The sequence below is a fragment of the Heterodontus francisci genome, chromosome 20 (genome assembly GCF_036365525.1).
Source record: "Heterodontus francisci isolate sHetFra1 chromosome 20, sHetFra1.hap1, whole genome shotgun sequence".
Lineage (NCBI taxonomy): Eukaryota > Metazoa > Chordata > Chondrichthyes > Heterodontiformes > Heterodontidae > Heterodontus > Heterodontus francisci.
The window spans coordinates 60969358-60987274 of NC_090390.1; the positions used below are offsets into that span (position 1 = coordinate 60969358).

Genomic DNA, 17917 nt, shown 5'->3' on the forward strand with positions numbered 1-17917 from the left:
TTTGACAAGTAGCGTGCAGCAGAATTGATATATTAGCATCCGACTAAGTGGTACAATACAGATTGATTCCACAAATAGCAAGAACACAAACTTTCCTGTGGCACTGCAATCAGGTTATAATGTGTGTTTTAACAGACAGTTGTATTATTACTAAGACAGTATACATAGAGATTTACTGTAATTGCATCATTCTAATTATTTCAGACTATAATTAAAGCTATGCAGGTGAAAAGAAACTCAAATTTTAAGAGACTAATGATTTGCTTGTTTAGCAGCTCTTATACCTGCATCCTGAAGCTAAATTCAATAAAACGCACAGCTGAGACAGTTGTCAAGGTGTTCTGTGGTGCTTACACTTACTGTTCATTCAAGTGCATCAAGAGATGTCTCAAAATTTCAATGAATCAAAGTGTGCCAACAGCAACATTACTTACTCTCAGCATGGCCATGCACAGAATCAAGCCTTTGGGCTGAATTAATTCAAAATATACTGGATAAACCAACTGCAGGGAATACATGCGGGAATACACTCCAACTATTTGTTACATAAGGAAGTAGCATTTTAGACTAAAAATACTTTTCCTTGTAAATTTTACAATCAAACACGAGAGTGGAGAATTTCACATTAACGCATTGAAGGATGTGACATTACATTCTTTGTTGACAATGTTTACAACGCATCAAAGTTGGGACAGATTCTAGTTAGAATACTTTAGGAAAAAAACTGGAGCAGGAAAATAATTTTTCAGTAATCTTTGAAGGCTCCCATCAGTAATTTTAATGGAATATACACACAAACAGAAGTAAACACAGCCATGTGGATAGTTAAATTGGCATTTCAGGAGGATTAAACAAAATCATTAGGGAATGGCTAGTGCTTGCCTCAAGATCAAGTCAGGAATCCATCTGGCTATATCAATGAATTTTGTTTTAAATCTTAATTCTAAAAAAAAATCTATATCTTATGTACCCTGAAAAGGTGTGATTAGTCAGTCTACACTTTACCATCAATCAAAATTGCATATGTTACAAGGTCCATTAATGGAAAATAAACTAATTTCCAATATATAAGATCACAACTGTCTAATTTTAATTGAAGACTTACCCATATATCCTACTGTTCCTACCCTGCCACGAATCGTTTCCCCTTCAGGAATTTTCACAGCTAAACCCAGATCGGATATCCTAATGTGACCTATATGAACGTAATACAAAGAAACGTGAATAAATTGTTATTTATTTGATGAATACATTCTGTCACTTAACTGCAAAACCCTCCAGTAGAACAAAGGGGAAGTAAGAAAACTACTCCCATTCCCTAAAACAAACTTTTGTGTAGAATAACTAACATGTTTGCTACTATGGCAATAATAGACACTTCTTGAATACTAAGAGCTACTTCAATTTTCTTAGAGCCCCCCTACTGCACCATAAAGCACAATGGATGATTTACTATTCCCATGTGCAATTAGATTTGAAGCTGTTGTTTTATTCAAAAGGAAATTAACTCTCTTGTTGCACCGCAGAGCTCTATTTGACAAGAAAGAAAATATATGAAAGACTAATCTGTGGAAAAAAAACTATTGAAATAACAGGAGTAGTTTTAAGAATGTAATGTTCATTACACGGCATGATTATTTCAATGATCTAACTCTAGGCCGCCAGTGGCTGAAAAACTGGCCTTTAGAGTTGGGTTCAGCCATTCATTCAGGTTACTTTTTTCAAAGTTACTCCTCCCTCCAAAGTTGAAAATAGGACAAAGGAAGCTCAAAAATTGCGACAGGTTAAGTATTTTGTTAAACATTAGAAATAGATAGAAAATAAGTACAATTAAAATAGAAGGGGGTGGGTGGGAGGAAGACAGGGTGGGCAGAAGTATTGAACAATTATTTAAAATTGTAGTCTTCAATGTTTAATTTTATATTTAAAAATGTATCGTCAAGAAAACAGCTATGCCAAATGAGGATTTTTAATTCATCAGTTGTAAACCTAAAAAAAGGAAAGCTGGAGTATTACAGACAACTTTTACAAAGACTTTGCCACAGCTAAAAATGGCCACCACCATTTGCATTTGAAGATTTTGTACATTCCAAGGCATCAAAGTGGAGACACATGTCTGATTAGCCTGTACCCAAAACAATAGCTTGCTCTACTGATTGGATTACCTGAGATTGCTTTCATTAGTAGGAGATTCAAAGCCATCCTGGGACATTAACATTGAAAAAGTGAACCCCTCCAGGGATGAACATTGACACCATGAGGTTTGAGAGAGTGAAATTCCTAAACTTGAATCTGATTAGAAGAACTGAGCACAGAGACAGTCATGTGACTGTCCGTCCATCTCTGTGAAAGCTGGGAGTTTCCCCTTGGACAAGCAGACAAGCCAGAGACTCAATCTGTGCAGAAGCCAGAAGGGCTGTCTCTCTTTCTCTCTCCCTCTATCCAGAAGGCCTGGTGGGGCGTGCAAAGCCTAGCTGCTGGCAGCTAGATCCAAGACAAAGACACCGAGAAGGAAACCCTCTGCTCAACTGTCTCCAACAGCAACTATCAAAGCAGAACATCAGGATCACGAATTCAGCTGGAAGACCACTAAAGCCACCAGTCATCACAGACTGTGTATTAATTTTATTTGTTCTGGACACTAATCCAACACAAATCTATTCCTCATGACTCTGTAATCAATTTGCGTGTGTGATTCTCATGTGTGTGCATGGACGTATAGTGTAATTTTATTATTTTTACTTAGATCGGGTTTAGATTTTTAAGTATAATAAACTCTTCTCTTTCTTGTTTAAACTCAAGAAGACCTGTCCGATTCTTTTATGATCACAACAAAGGGAAAAGGCAAAACACTTACTGAAGTGGTAAACACATCCACTGTTTAAAAAGGAATAAACCCTGTTGCGGTCAAATAAGAGGAAGACAAGAGGGGAGCCTTGTGACCCCTCCTCACCCAATCGTAACAGTATTTTAGCTATAGACAGTTAACATTATAGTGATAGATACTCCTGACATCTGAACAGCTTTGTTACTGTAACATTATCATTTCTTTCAGCAACAGCACACAAGATAAATTAAGAGTAAAGGAACACAGGATATTCCGTGCACCTACCTGGGAGTTGAAGCATTTTATCAAATACATATACAGTTATTGACAAAAGAGAAGCTTTCATTATTCTAATATGTCGGAATCTACTGAAACAGTAACACATTTGATCTCCCAAAGTTTAGTTAGTAAAAAATTGAATTTGGATTTTCATCACAGATCAATAATATTGCTTTAGATCCACTAATAGGAACTGTTCAATAAATCACATTTTCACTTGTATGGCTTTTCAAATGTGTGCTTTAATTTCTTCTAACTTGTTACTATTGCACCTCTCCTTTTTGTTAGAATTTCCCCCTTCAGACATTTTTCTTGGTTAGGAGTGAATAGCATTATACCACAAGCATCTCCAAAAGCATTGAGGCATTATGTCCTACAGTAGCAAAGTTCAAGCCAGGGGAGTCTCTCTCAACTCTTTCCATTGGCACAAATCTACTTAGGTTAGCAAAAAATTATGAAACATGCTAATGTGCAAGTTACTGCATAAATTTTGCAAAAATCAGAACTTCTGCAACATTCTGTACATAAAATGCATGTAATATGGATTCATTTAAGAATCACTAGTAAACAACTACACAAGATGATATAATTGTACCCACGGTGCCATAAAATATATTCATAATTAAAATTTAATATACTGGCATACAAGCCAAGTAATTTATATGTTTTTAGATTATGTATACACATATACATTTTTATTACAACACAACTGATAATTAAGTTAAGGGGCGAATAACAAATTCTGCTGCCAGAAAAAACAGTAAAATTGACTCAATCTAAGTACACTGAGCTGTACAATAATTATTACATTTACAGAACAGGAATACTTACCATAATCATCTAACAATATGTTTTCAGGTTTCAAATCTCTGATAAAATAAAACAAATATAAAACGATTACACATCTGTAGTCATTTTATACAAGAAGATTACTGCATTACACTTTCACAAAAAAAGGAACTTTTTATTTCTAACTACAAAGCACTCAGAGCACAGAAACAGGTCATCCAGTCCAGCAGATCCAAGCCAGTGTTTACACTGCACGCGAGTCTCCTCCCACCCTTCTTTAGCTCATACCAGCAGCAAATCCTTCTACTCCTTTCTCCCCTATGTGTTTATCTAGTTTCCCCTGTTACAAGATTCCTTCTCTTTTTTTTTTAGAATTAGAATATTACAGCGCAGTACAGGCCCTTCGGCCCTCGATGTTGCGCCGACCTGTGAAACAATCTGACCTACACTATTCCATTTTCATCCATATGTCTATCCAATGACCACTTAAATGCCCTTAAAGTTGAAAAATATGTTAAGGACTTACATTTGAATTATGCACACTGATTCATCTGGAATTTTAAAGAGATTGGTGAATATTGTGGGTTTTTTTAAAAAAGAAGTTACCAGAAGGTTTCTAGATTTAGCTAGTAAACAAGGCTTACTGGAAGGCACCTGGTCTGTGGATAATCACACAGCAGGGACTGTTTTGACTTGGGGAGATGTTTACAAAGACGTGACAGGCCAAGATTTAGAGTTTTCAGGAGACTTGATTTCTGGAAAGTTTTAGTTTCACTTTGAGTTGCAACAACAGACTGTTGAGTCTTGCCTGCCAGAAGAAGAACAGCTCAGTTCTCTTGAAAACAAATCCTGCATACAGTGTGGCAGTTTCCTATTTCCTCCTGTATTTGAAGAAACCCTGCATGTTTGAATCAACCTTGCATCGAATGTGTGGGAACTGAAACTTTGTTGCTGTAATCTGCAGTAAGGTATTTGAAGCTGCATCTCCTTGAAAGTCTACCCAAACTGATCTTCAACATCAATGGGAAAGAACTGTTCTAGGAAAATCCTAGTGACAGAAGTCTATATGCATTTGGGACACCAAACCAAAACAAAGGACATCTTTCCATTTCATTCTTTTCAGCCCAAGTGTTTTTTATTTCCTTGTGTTTTCTTTGTAACAACTGTAAACAAAAATCCCTTTTATTTTTCCCAGTTAACCGCTGTGTGTGTGTGTGTGTGTGTATGTGAGTGAAGGCTAGAGGGTTAGGATAAATAAGTATATGTTTTACTTTGTTATTGATTAAGACTTGGTTTATAATAAACTGATAATTTTGTTCTTTATTAAAGAAACCTGCTTAGTGTGTTTTATTCTGGGAAAAATAGAGTATATGATTGACTGGGAAAACTTAAATATATGTTGTGACCTGTGGAGATGTGGAACTAGAATAAAGGGTGCACTCCTCCTGCCTCAGTCGCAACTCCCCTCAGATGCATCAAAAATTAGTCTTAATTTTTATTGGTTCCAGCCCATCAAAACTGCTGTTCATTCCTCCTTCAGTCACAATAATGGGGCAATATTTGGTGCTTGTTTCTTTGTAGATGACAATATTTTAACTCAGGACAAACACAAAATCAGACTTTGTCAGGCCTTAATTGCCCTTTTACATAACACCATAATTTGACCCAATGTAAGCCTTAAGGTTTAGCTTAGTTTATCCTTTTAAAAACTCATGCAGTATTCATGCAAAGGAGGACTGAGGTTAGCCCTGCATCAGTACGGGTACTCTCATGCTCTCTGATATGCTTTGCTGTCACAATGGCGTGTGAGTGAGTGCCCATTTGTGGATAGCACTGATGTAATAAAGTACTTAAAACGTACACATAAAACTGCCTCTATTTCCTGATGGGACTATGTAATCTGTGGGAGTTAGGAAGAATTATATATATATCTATATATTAAAAAAAGATCACTGTCTCAGGCATTCAATTTTGGCATGAGGGAATTCCAATGAAGGACAAATCGCTCAGAATTTATTGCTTTATAAGGTACAAGTCTTTTCATATAATTTAGATCTCCGCCGAGTTGTTTTTTCCCCCCCCAAAACTGAATATAGCATTTCTGGTTATTCTTAAATAATTGTCATAACATCAATCTAATTTACTGTTAGCTTAATATGAAGTAAAAATAAAAAGTAGGTAGCATTTGTGAAGCTTGTGGCACATTATTAAAACTAAACAAAGACATCAAAGCTATGTTAAAGGTCTAGAATTTCAGATAAACATCAAATTCTAATGCTTTGGATGAAATTTTGTACATATTTAGTTAAATGCACTAATCCACAAGACTAACAAGAAAAATTCAAATGATCAAAGATAATTAGTTGGTGTTCTTTATGGAGAGATGAAAGACATGAAAGGATATTTTAATTTTTGGCTGATTAAGTATAAACCCAATCTTTCAGGCAGATCTCAAGACCAGCACTGAATCAGAAGCCATCCAAACAGAGACTATAGGTCAAATTGTCCTGGACAAATGACGTATCAACAATGCAAGCCATTATTAACGCACAAATTGCCAGCAAATTCAGGGAATGAAAAGATTCAACATGAGTTGCGATTCTCCAGAATTTTCTGGTCAATTTATGCCATCCACCATTTTCTTTGCAGAACAGCATCTCACCCTTAGCCTCCCTGTTATTTTCAAGAACCTCCTGGGCTTGTACATTAATTGCCCATTAAACGCACTGAAGAAAGTTAGGGCTCATAATTAATAGTGCAAGTACCTTTTTAACAATGTGTTAATTATGAATGCAATGTCAATCATTTGCTCTGGCCCAAAAATGGAACAATTTGAACTGCTGAGTCTCATTCCTGCAATGTTGTTAGAGATTTTATAAATATAAAATTTTAATTTTTTTTTAAACTTTTATCTTTTTTCTTACTCTCTTAATCCAATCTTTATTTCTCTTTCTGTACTTGATTTGACTAATTCACCCCCTCTGTTATACCCCAGTTTCCTTCTCAATCCTTAAATTCTACTGTTTAAGATAGACAGTTGGTCCTGAAGTTTACTAAGGTCCCAGATGCCTCATTATCAGCTCATACTTCTGGCAAGTTACGCCACAACTATTAGTTTGAGCAAGAAAAAGTCTAACTAATGGCGCATGCCAATAGATACCCTGCTCTTGCATGGTTTGGCCCAATGCATCAGACATTTAACAAAACTGATATTTGGATGTGTTTTCAGTCATTATTATATCTACCTATTCCTGTTAAAGAAACATTTCCACAAATGTACAGGGCAGTTTGCTTGTTTGTACACCTTTGCACACAGACACTGACGTGTTCTTTGCACTTTCTTGCTTGGTGGCAATGGTTGATGTTGATTTCAAGGGAGAGGGTGTCAAGCACTATGTGGTAGTTTTCTGTTAGATCTGTCAATCCTCTATCTATTTAAGTAGTAGTTTTGACTATGTATCAGGATTCTGTTATGATCTAACGGCAAAGCCTATGTCTGATCACCTGGTGTAATGTTCCATTTCCTTCAAATTCAGTGAAGGCTCCCCCTTTTTGTGCACAGATCTTTCTTGCATGAGACTCATCACTAGAAGATTCATTAGTTCCAGAATATGCCACAATAAAGGCATATCTGTTTGCTATGTTATTCTCTCATGATTGACAGGGCAGTTGGTTGTTTTAAGTCCACACCTGATTTAATCTTAGAAAAAATGTCAAGTAGCACTAGAGAGTCTATGATCACTGCTGAAACGGCACAACAGGTCAAAGTTTCATGTTGCATGACTCTGAATGAATGTGTATGGAAAGTTTCTATTGGAGATTTTCCATATGTTCCTGACACATACCATTCTGATAAAGGAGTGCATTCATGCATGACTGTTGGGAATGATTTCAAAGCTCGTCCCAGGCGGCTGTGCTAATGTAGTCAGCACTTCAGTGATCAGTTTAAGATACTGATGAAATAAATATTTCCATACTTGGCAAAGTATTGTTTACACAAAAGGCTTTTGTTATAAGCTTTCTGCCCTCCAAAACAAAATCAGGCTGGTGAGGCCTAGTGAACCCAAGGAAGTAAGAGATTGTACATCACACTACAGATTGCATCAAGTAAATGAAGAGTCTTTTTTCTTAAGTACAACTTGTCAGAGGTTGCTTGATGAATGGCGGGCGAGCTTTGATGGAGGAAAGCTCTGTATGAATGGATCTGTGATACAAGCATACAAAAGGCAAACAGCAACTTATTCAATGGGAAGTTTTTTTTTTAAATAATGAAATATCCATCATTCATTACATCACATCAAAGATTCTACCATCTCTCTAATCAGTCAAAAGATATGATTTTTCATGTAATTCTTTTCTCAAAATAACAAGGTTTTTGAACTCTAATTTTTATTTTTATATGGGCTTTAGAAGTGGTGTTTTACATTAGTTTTTTTTCTATGCACTACTGTCTGAGTTTTGAAGTTATTTTTCTCTACTCATAGATTCCCTCATGACATACATCATTCCCCACTCAAGAAGGTGGCCTTATAACCCACTCTCAGTTTCTCTGTCAATGCTATCTGTCACTAACAGATAGGACGGTGTATGAGTAGATGAAAAGTTACCCTCATATTGCTTTTCTTCTTTCCTATGGAAAAAGACCTTGGCTTTACTCTATGCCCCTTTGACAGTTCCGCTTGTTCACTATGTGCGGAAGCACAGTCTCCATAGTACAGAGTACATTAACACACTATGTTACTGGGTCGTCTCCTATTATTTGGTTAGGTGAGGCATGACTGTGCGATCCTCACTTGCTAACTCCCTTAGAGATTCAACGGTTGAGGTTGGAGTTACCTATATTTTAGTTTTAAAAAAACGCAGCTCACCCATCAGTCTGTCTGACCTGTTACTGTCAATTTAAACATACATTTACAAACCAACTTTAGCAATGCTGGAAGGTGGTTCCTACTCTGCAGTGAAATAGAAGCGACAGCATAATTTTGAATGGGAGCAGTGAGACCCCTGGAGGAGGCCCTCTTACACTGCTTGGGTTTGACAGTCATAACACCAGTCTGATGTCAAACAGGCTTACAGCATCTTTAGGGGGTCCCCTAATTAAATGTTCTGAGTGTGCAAGCTCTCAATATATTTAAATTCAGCAGTGGCAAGCAGAGCTCTGAGTGTGGAAAAAAAGCAAAGATGGCTGAGTTCTCTCCTAGCTGCAAGAATTGAAATTGGAGCCAGGCAGTTTAAAGGTAATACCAGACTGGAAGATGTACTGTAGTTACCAGTCTCAGACCAGGAGATTTATCCTAATTTTACTAATATCAGCTGTAAAAATAAGCTGCCTTTTAGACTTATTTGTTTCCAAATGTGTATGCATGCCCTGCTAGTGTGGATAAAACATTAATCGACAAGTGACATAGAATTATGGATGAGCTTCAGAATACCTTCACAGCTTCAATTAGCTTTACTGTGTTTATATTTTGTTGAGGGTTGGTGAAGGCAGAGGGTGGTGGGTGGTGGGTGCGGTGTTTTGCAGGGTCAAGCAACAGGTTTGAAAAGCCAAGCAATTTTCTTTTGGCTGGCATGGATTGGCATATGGCTTTACATTTTATTAATTATTTGAATGTGATCAGTGTACTGGATCTAGTTGCTCGCTGTTGTTGCCTGGGAATAGGGACCACAACTCGCAAAAGAATCCTCCTGTTTACATACATGATACTTTCAGACTGACATTTGCAATATACATCAGCCCACAATAATTGGGCTTGCAAGAGAGGCACTGCCAGGCTGCAGTGTAGAGAAAAAGTTTAGAGGATTTTTTTTTTAGATTACTTTGATGAGCTGGATGATAACTGCATGGGAAATTTGCAAGTGGTTGCTGATCCTTAGGATCAAACTGATGGTTTATAAGTCCTGTGTTCTCAATACCTTGCTGTATGGCTGTGAAACATGGGCAATTTACAGCTACCAGGAAAAGAAGCTGTATAATTTCCATTTTTGGTGTCTGTGGTACATTATGGGTATATTCTAGCAGGACAAAATCACAAATGTGGCAGTCCTCTCAAAGGCAGAGCTCCCAAGTGTGTTGGCACCAATCAAACAGAGGTGGCTTCAGTGGGATCAGACATACACACAGGATGGAAGACAGTCGCATACCCAAGGACCTTCTGTATGGTGAGGTAGCCGGGGCCAAACAACCAAAGTTCCGCTTCAAGGATGCTTGCAAGCGTGACATGAAGGCCCTAAATGTCGACTATCACACCTGGGGGTCACTAGCTGACAAAAGAGGGAAATGGTGACAAATTCTGTGTGGTGTGCACTACCACGATGACCAGTTGCTACAGCAGCTAGGCAACAGGCGCCAACACTGAAATCACTGACTCTCAGTGTCACTTGGCAGCTTCACGTGCAGCACTTGTGGCAGAACCAGCACCTCAAGGATCGGCCTTCACAGCCATCAGCAAAGGTGCACCAAGAGAGGATGCCCCACCTAAATGGATTGTTTGCTGTGTGTCCATCACCTTTTGTAGATGGAAGGATGCCAACAACAGTATATATCCCTCCAAATTTGCAGGCCGGTCCAGACTAGAGGTCTTGGATCGGCTAAAGTTGATAATCTGTGAATAGTAAGGCAAGAGCATGACGATGATCAATTGACACTTTTCTTGTTTTATCTTAATCCAGCTGCAACCTAGTGAGACACTGTCCAACATCAGCAGTGAGTGTGCTTGTGTCAATCACTTGTGGCAGCAAGTCTTAACAGGGTTAACAGCAGTTCTTTTAAAAAACAGTTTCAGTTAAATCTAATGATCTACTTATTCAGACAGATAGTTTGAACGATCCTGGCAGGGTCAATGAACGATGTTCATTTTGAGGTCACTGATTCTCTTCACCAGTGCCTCTGAACAGAGAGCTGCAATCTGAATGAAGCTCAGCAAAAGCAAGGAATTAAACAGTCTAGTCATTTACTGCCTCTGGTGATATTCTCCAACGACTGCTAAAAATGCACAGAAGCTCTAACAGTATCTTGAAAAGAAAGCAGATCAATGTTTCATATGCTTGAGGTAGTCAGAGGTAACATTAATCTGACTTCTCTTTTCAGATGCTGAAGGACCTGCTGCATACATAAAGCAACTTATGGTTTTGGCATATGTTGGACTCTAATAATTGGTGGGCAATGGAATGTTATTTTAACTAACTGTTTTGATATCCAGGATTCATATTCTTCTCCACTTTGGTTTGCATGAATATCACATTCCAACAAACCAGAACATTTGAAAAAAAAGCATAAATATTTCCTTGAACAGGGCACAAGGCATCTCATTGCAGCTTAGAAGAAGCAAGCGGTTCCAAGCTATGGATGCTCTGCAAGTTAGAACTTGTAAATCTCCTCACCTGTAAACAATGTTTTCCTTATGGAGATCTCCCAGGCCACAACAGATCTCAGCTGCATAAAATACTGCCCGATCTTCTTCAAACCCTGGATTTCCCATGTTATAGATGTGGAACTTCAAGTCACCCCCATTCATTAAAGTCAGAACTAAACACAGTGCGTCCTTTGTTTCATAAGCATAAGCTAAATTAACCTATAAACACAGCAAACAGAAAAACAGTTAATTAAACAATACCCACAAGAGTTGTTACAAAGCAGCACCTAATTAAGGGAATGCAGATGGCATCATAAACCGACAGTAAAGCTCAAACAGTTTATGGGCATAATTTGAATTCCAATGTATAATTACATCCATTAATATTCATAAAAATATGGACAGTTTTAAGTTATTAAGGGACATGATTTCTCCTCATCTTAACAAGAAGTCAAGGCGAGTACAAACCAGCAAATTTTAAGTAAAACTATTCACACTAGAGCTTCATTTCCCATGTTTGATGGTCTTAACTTTTCTTCCCTGCTGAAAGTTTTTTTTGCTGTGGCTGTGTCTTACATTGGAAACTGAGTGTTGTTTACACTGTTCTTGTGTTTTTATTCATGAATATGTAAAGCCTCATTGAGGTGACTTCACTTTCTCTATAGAGAAAACACCAAATCTTCACTAGTTGCCACTCTTCTGCTTAGTGGAATGTTCCAGGCAAGATTCACAATAATTACATTAATGAGCCATCCCTGATTAGCAGATCATATGCAGTACCAAAATCAACAATTTCTTTTGTTACTTTCCATTTTACTATTCTAACAGTGATGTTGTGCTTCTCAGTGTTGGTGGTCATTCTCTAATGTCCACACACAATTTGGCAGCAATAGCACAAAGGCAACAGACACCTGAATGAACAGCCTCGCAATGCCAGGCTCCTAAATACATTAATATAAAAGCAAAATACTGCGGATGCTGGAAATCTGAAATAAAAACAAGAAATGCTGGAGCCACTCAGCAGGTCTGGCAGCATCTGTGGAAAGAGAAGCAGAGTTAACGTTTCGGGTCAGTGACCCTTCTTCGCAACTGACAAATATTAAAAATGTCACAGGTTATAAGCAAGTGAGGTGGGGGTGGGGCAAGAGATAACAAAGGAGAAGATGCAAATTGGACAAGGCCACATAGCTGATCAAAAGGTCATGGAGCAAAGGCAAACAATATGTTAATGGTGTGTTGAAAGACAAATCATTAGTACAGAATAGGTGTTAACGGACTGAATATTGAACAGCAGCAAATGCAAACATGAAAAAAAACAGTGGGTAAGCAAACTGAACAAACTAAGATGAAATGAAATAAATGCAAAAAAAAAGGTTGTAAAAAATGTAAAAAAGAAAAAAAGAAGGAAAAAGAAAAAACAACTAAAAATGAAAGTAAAATGGGGGGCTGTCATGCTCTGAAATTATTGAACTCAATGTTCAGTTCGGCAGGCTGTAGTGTGCCTAATCGGTAAATGAGATGCTGTTCCTCGAGCTTGTGTTGATGTTCCCTGGAACACTGCAGCAATCCCAGGACAGAGATGTGAGCATGAGAGCAGGGGGGAGTGTTGAAATGGCAAGCAACTGGAAGCTCAGGGTCCTGCTTGCGGACCGAGTGGAGCTGTTCCGCAAAACGATCACCCAGTCTGCGTTTGGTCTCCCCAATGTAGAGGAGACCACATTGTGAGCAGCGAATACAGTATACTACATTGAAAGAAGTACAAGTAAATCGCTGCTTCACCTGAAAGGGCCCTCAACCGTGTCCGGCCCATTTCCCGTAGCTCTACCCTCAACCCTTCCCCTCCCTCCCAGAACCGTGACAGGGTTCCCCTTGTCCTCACTTTCCACCCCATCAGCCTCCGTATCCAAAGGATCATCCTCCGCCATTTCCGCCACCTCCAGCGTGATGCCACTACCAAATGCATCTTCCCCTCCCTTCCCCTGTCAGCATTCCGAAGGGATCGTTCCCTCCGTGACACCCTGGTCCACTCCTCCATTACCCCCACCACCTCGTCCCCATCCCATGGCACCTTCCCCTGCAATCGCAGGAGGTGTAATACCTGCCCATTTACCTCCTCTCTCCTCACTATCCCAGGCCCTAAACACTGCTTTCAGGTGAAGCAGCGATTTACTTGTACTTCTTTCAATGTAGTATACTGTATTCGCTGCTCACAATGTGATCTCCTCTACATTGGGGAGACCAAGCGCAGACTGGGTGACCTCTTTGCGGAACACTTCTGCTTGGTCCGCAAGTAGGACCCTGAGCTTCCGGTTGCTTGCCATTTCAACACTCCCCCCTGCTCTCATCTCTGTCCTGGGATTGCTGCAGTGTTCCAGGGAACATCAACGCAAGCTGGAGGAACAGCATCTCATCTACCGATTAGGCACACTACAGCCTGCCGGACTGAACATTGAGTTCAATAATTTCAGAGCATGACAGCCCCCCATTTTACTTTCATTTTTAGTTGTTTTTTCTTTTTCCTTCTTTTTTACAACCTTTTTTTTTTGCATTTATTTCATTTCATCTTAGTTTGTTCAGTTTGCTTACCCACTGTTTTTTTTCATGTTTGCACTTGCTGCTGTTCAATATTCAGTCCGTTAACACCTATTCTGTACTAATGCTTTGTCTTTCAACACACCATTAACATATTGTTTGCCTTTGCTCCATGACCTTTTGGTCAGCTATGTGGCCTTGTCCAATCTGCACCTTCTCCTTTGTTATCTCTTGTCCCATCCCCACCTCACTTGCTTATAACCTGTGATATTTTTAATATTTGTCAGTTGCGAAGAAGGGTCACTGACCCGAAACGTTAACTCTGCTTCTCTTTCCACAGATGCTGCCAGACCTGCTGAGTGGTTCCAGCATTTCTTGTTTTTATATCCTAAATACATTATATGGGAAGACAAAATGAAGAACTAGTCTGCAACTACATGCTATATTAAATAAGCAAATATAGACTGACCTGCTAAATTTATCAAACTTTTATATATCAAATTTATTAAACCGGGCGGCACAGTGGCGCAGTGGTTAGCACCACAGCTCCAGCAACCCGGGTTCAGTTCTGGGTACTGCCTTGTGTGGAGTTTGCAAGTTCTCCCTGTGACCGCGTGGTTTCTGCCGGGTGCTCCGGTTTCCTCCCACAGCCAAAGACTTGCAGGTTGATAGGTAAATTGGCCGTTGTAAATTGCCCCTTGTGTAGGTAGGTGGTAGGAGAATGGTGGAGATGTGGTAGGGAATATGGGATTAATGTAGGATTAGTATAAAATGGGTGGTTGTTGGTCAGCACAGACTTGGTGGGCCAAAGGGCCTGTTTCAGTGCTGTATCTCTAAATAAAATAATAAATTTATTTGCCTCTTTTATCACCAATTTTCTTCCCTGTTCTCCTGAAAGCATTGGCTTCTTGTGGGTGTATGGTCTCATAGGCATTGGTTGCCCTCTCGTACCTCACTCAAATGACCATTTGTATGTGAGCTTTGCTGTTGACTGTTCAACCATGAAGAACACCAGTGCTGAACTTGACCTGACTTTCATCTGTTGTCTGCACACAGTATTTTCAGTAAAGGTTGTGGTGCAGTAATCAGGAATGAGAACCTTAGTCAATTGTCCCTCTGTAGCTTTCTGGTCTCAGCTGTGATATTAGTCATGTATTAGCCAGCATCTACTCAAAGTGAGAAATTACTGGAGTAGCTCTCAGGGAGCACAGTGCCTGCAAAATTTAAACCTTGTGTAGTCTAAACAGACCTGAAGTGTTGTAATGTTTATACAGATTTTATACATAAAGATTAAATATTGGTTTGACAGCAACAAAATAGAGCCACGGGCTGGAATGTGGAAAATCTGCTCAAAATGTCCATGAAAAAAATAGTGGAAAGCTCCCATTCTATTTTCTTAAAACAGTTCACAGATATACAAACACTTGTAGAATCTGAAAGAAGAAAAACATGTAGTGTATTGCCAAATAATAGAAGTAACCAAGAGCTGCTGTTTGATTAGCCAAGGACTTTGCTCCTTCCTCAAGCATAATTAGTTTACATAACTAAGGAAGAATCATGCAAATGCTGCTTTTATTGTTTCTGCAATACATCAGCTAACATCTCACAAATTATTATTCCAAAATTTAGCAAAGATTGAAATCACTATATAAACTAGGCAAATTTCTCCAAACACAATTTCCTCCCTCAAATAATTATTTTTCAAGAATGCAATTTTTTTAAAAATGAAGGGTTACGTCTGAAAAGCCAATCTGTCCTTTCCCTTTCACTTACTCATCAAGCTGCCCTGCACTTCCAGCATTTCCTGTTTTTATTTTGGATTGCCGGCATGCGTTTTTTTTTTAACATGTCCTATTGAGTTTATAAAGACCGTATGTTTATGAATACATAAACAGATATAATACAGATATAGATCATTCAATGGAAATACATCTTTAACAGGATGCCAGAGACAAATGAGAACAGATTTAACAAGATTAATGGAACTCCAACTGAATTCAAATTACAACAGTTGACATATCAATAAATGAACAGAACATGCGAACAGTTCAGTTTTTTAAAGAAAGAAACCCAAGAATGTTGAGTCAATTATTAAGTTAAAATCCAACAAAATATGACGACGATAAGTTACTGTTTACACATAGACTGACCCCTGCATCATTTACATAGTGCTGCGGTTGTAGACGAAACATGCTCAGCACTATTACAAGGCACAGCTTTGGACAAACTTGCACAACACAATTACAAAAGCATCAGGCACAAAATGACAACACAATTTACAATATAAAATTCAACACTCAAACACATCAAGTGGCTTGAATGCTGAACATCACTTAAGGCCACCTGTGGACAATGATCAGCACATCATATGGCAATAAATCTCAAATACTTACTACAAATCTACTGTTAACTTTTTCTAAAATTTGCTTTTCATTTAAAGCCATAGCTTCTCCTTTTCTCTTTTTTATTCGCTTTTTCTCTAACTTCTTACAAGCATACATTTTTCCTGTGGCTCTCACTTGACAGGCACAGACCTACATTTGAAGGAAACAGAATAAATACTTCTGTAAATATTTCCATGCATTTAGAACAGATATGGTGCTATAGGCCTTAAATGGCATTTAATCTATAAACCACTCTCCCGAGATACTTTAATAATTGAGCAGATCGCATAGATTATGATATTGCACATTTTTAGAATTTTGTCTGAGGCAATGCAGCAGCTAAAATATTAGTTAAACATCTTAGATGAAATTATTCAAAAATATACATTTCATTTCTAACAAATCATTTTTCTTGTAGACAACTGATTTAAAAAATGCGGAAGAAAATTCTGAGCAGAAACCAGCTGCCAGGATTGCTTACCTCGCCAAAGCCACCTTTTCCCAGTACTCTATATTGCCTAAATGTGTTTTTTGTTACAGCTTGCCTGAAAGAAGAATACAACATTAGCAAGGAATGCATATCTTGCCTTTTAGGATGAATGAATGGAGAAAGAGTTCAGACATAGTCAAGGTCTAACATTTCACCTCTTTACCTCAAAAATACTCTATCTGCCTCTCCTTAAACACTTCAATAAATTCAGGGTTAAAGTACCTCCTTTTCATTCCTTCCGCTTTTGGGCCTCATTTGTTTTCTAAAAGGATTAATTTATGCAATGTTATATTTAGCATGTTCATCCAGAGATAACATTATTTCAGTCATCCAGCCACTACTAAGAGCTATGCCTCATAACTGATGTCATTGGCTGATGGACCAAAATATCCTCCCATTGTATAGCAATGCAGCTGGAAGGATCAACAGGGCATGCTCACAAAAATAAGGCAGGCATGTGAATCCAGCCTATCAAACCAAGGTTTACTGAATTTATGAATTTGATTAAACATTAAGGGTTAATAACAGAACATGTTATCTGTTCTTCAAGGGAAGGGCAATCGGCTAGGCTGTTACATAATTCTAAAACGTTATACAAACACATTTCTGTACTCTTACAATATCCCAGTGACTCTTTATCCCCATTGTTAATACTTCAAAATTGATGGAGACAGGCAATGGGCTGAATCTTAACTCCCAAAAGCAGGTGGGGTTGAGGTCATGTCAGAGTTTAATAAAGCAAAAAATCTGGGAAAGGAGCCGGACCTGCCACTTCTGATAAGCGCGTTGGTCTTTTAAGTATTTGCCTGCTTTCATTTTAACAGTCATTCTATTTTTAACAACAGGGAGATGTGTTTCCCAAGCTTAGGGAAACAGGGCAGCTTAAAAGTGACAAGGAGGGCTGAATTCATGGGATAGGTGCCTTTGCAGCACTGCTTGTTGGCCAAGAAGAGCAGGAGTGTTACGTTCAGGCCCAACAAGCTACTCAGTAAATAAAAACAAGAAATGCTGGAAATACTCAGCAGGTCTGACAGCAACTGTGGAAAGAGAAGCAGAGTTAACGTTTCAGGTCAGTGACCCTTCTTCAGAACTGGCAAATATTAGAAATGTGAAAGGTTTTAAGCAAGTAAAGCGGGGGTGGGGCAAGAGATAACAAAAGAGAAGGTGTTGATAGGACAAGGTCACAGAATAGCTGACTAGAAGGTTGTGGAGCAAAGGCAAACAATATGTTAATAGTGTGCTGAAAGACAAAGCATTAGTA

The 17917-nt window shown here is 38.5% G+C and overlaps 1 protein-coding gene across 2 annotated transcripts in view; it reads right to left on the minus strand.

The window, feature by feature from the left end:
• The window catches only part of LOC137380678 (G protein-coupled receptor kinase 5-like), a 281511-nt gene that overhangs the window by 20204 nt on the left and 243390 nt on the right, over window positions 1–17917 (minus strand). For both annotated transcript variants that reach the window (XM_068052902.1, XM_068052900.1), the window contains 5 exons: window positions 16648–16711; window positions 16176–16316; window positions 11279–11469; window positions 3938–3975; window positions 1106–1195 (listed from right to left, as the gene is read on the minus strand). In XM_068052902.1, coding sequence (XP_067909003.1) covers window positions 1106–1195; window positions 3938–3975; window positions 11279–11469; window positions 16176–16316; window positions 16648–16711 — 524 coding nt within the window. The remainder of the gene's footprint in view (window positions 1–1105; window positions 1196–3937; window positions 3976–11278; window positions 11470–16175; window positions 16317–16647; window positions 16712–17917) is intronic.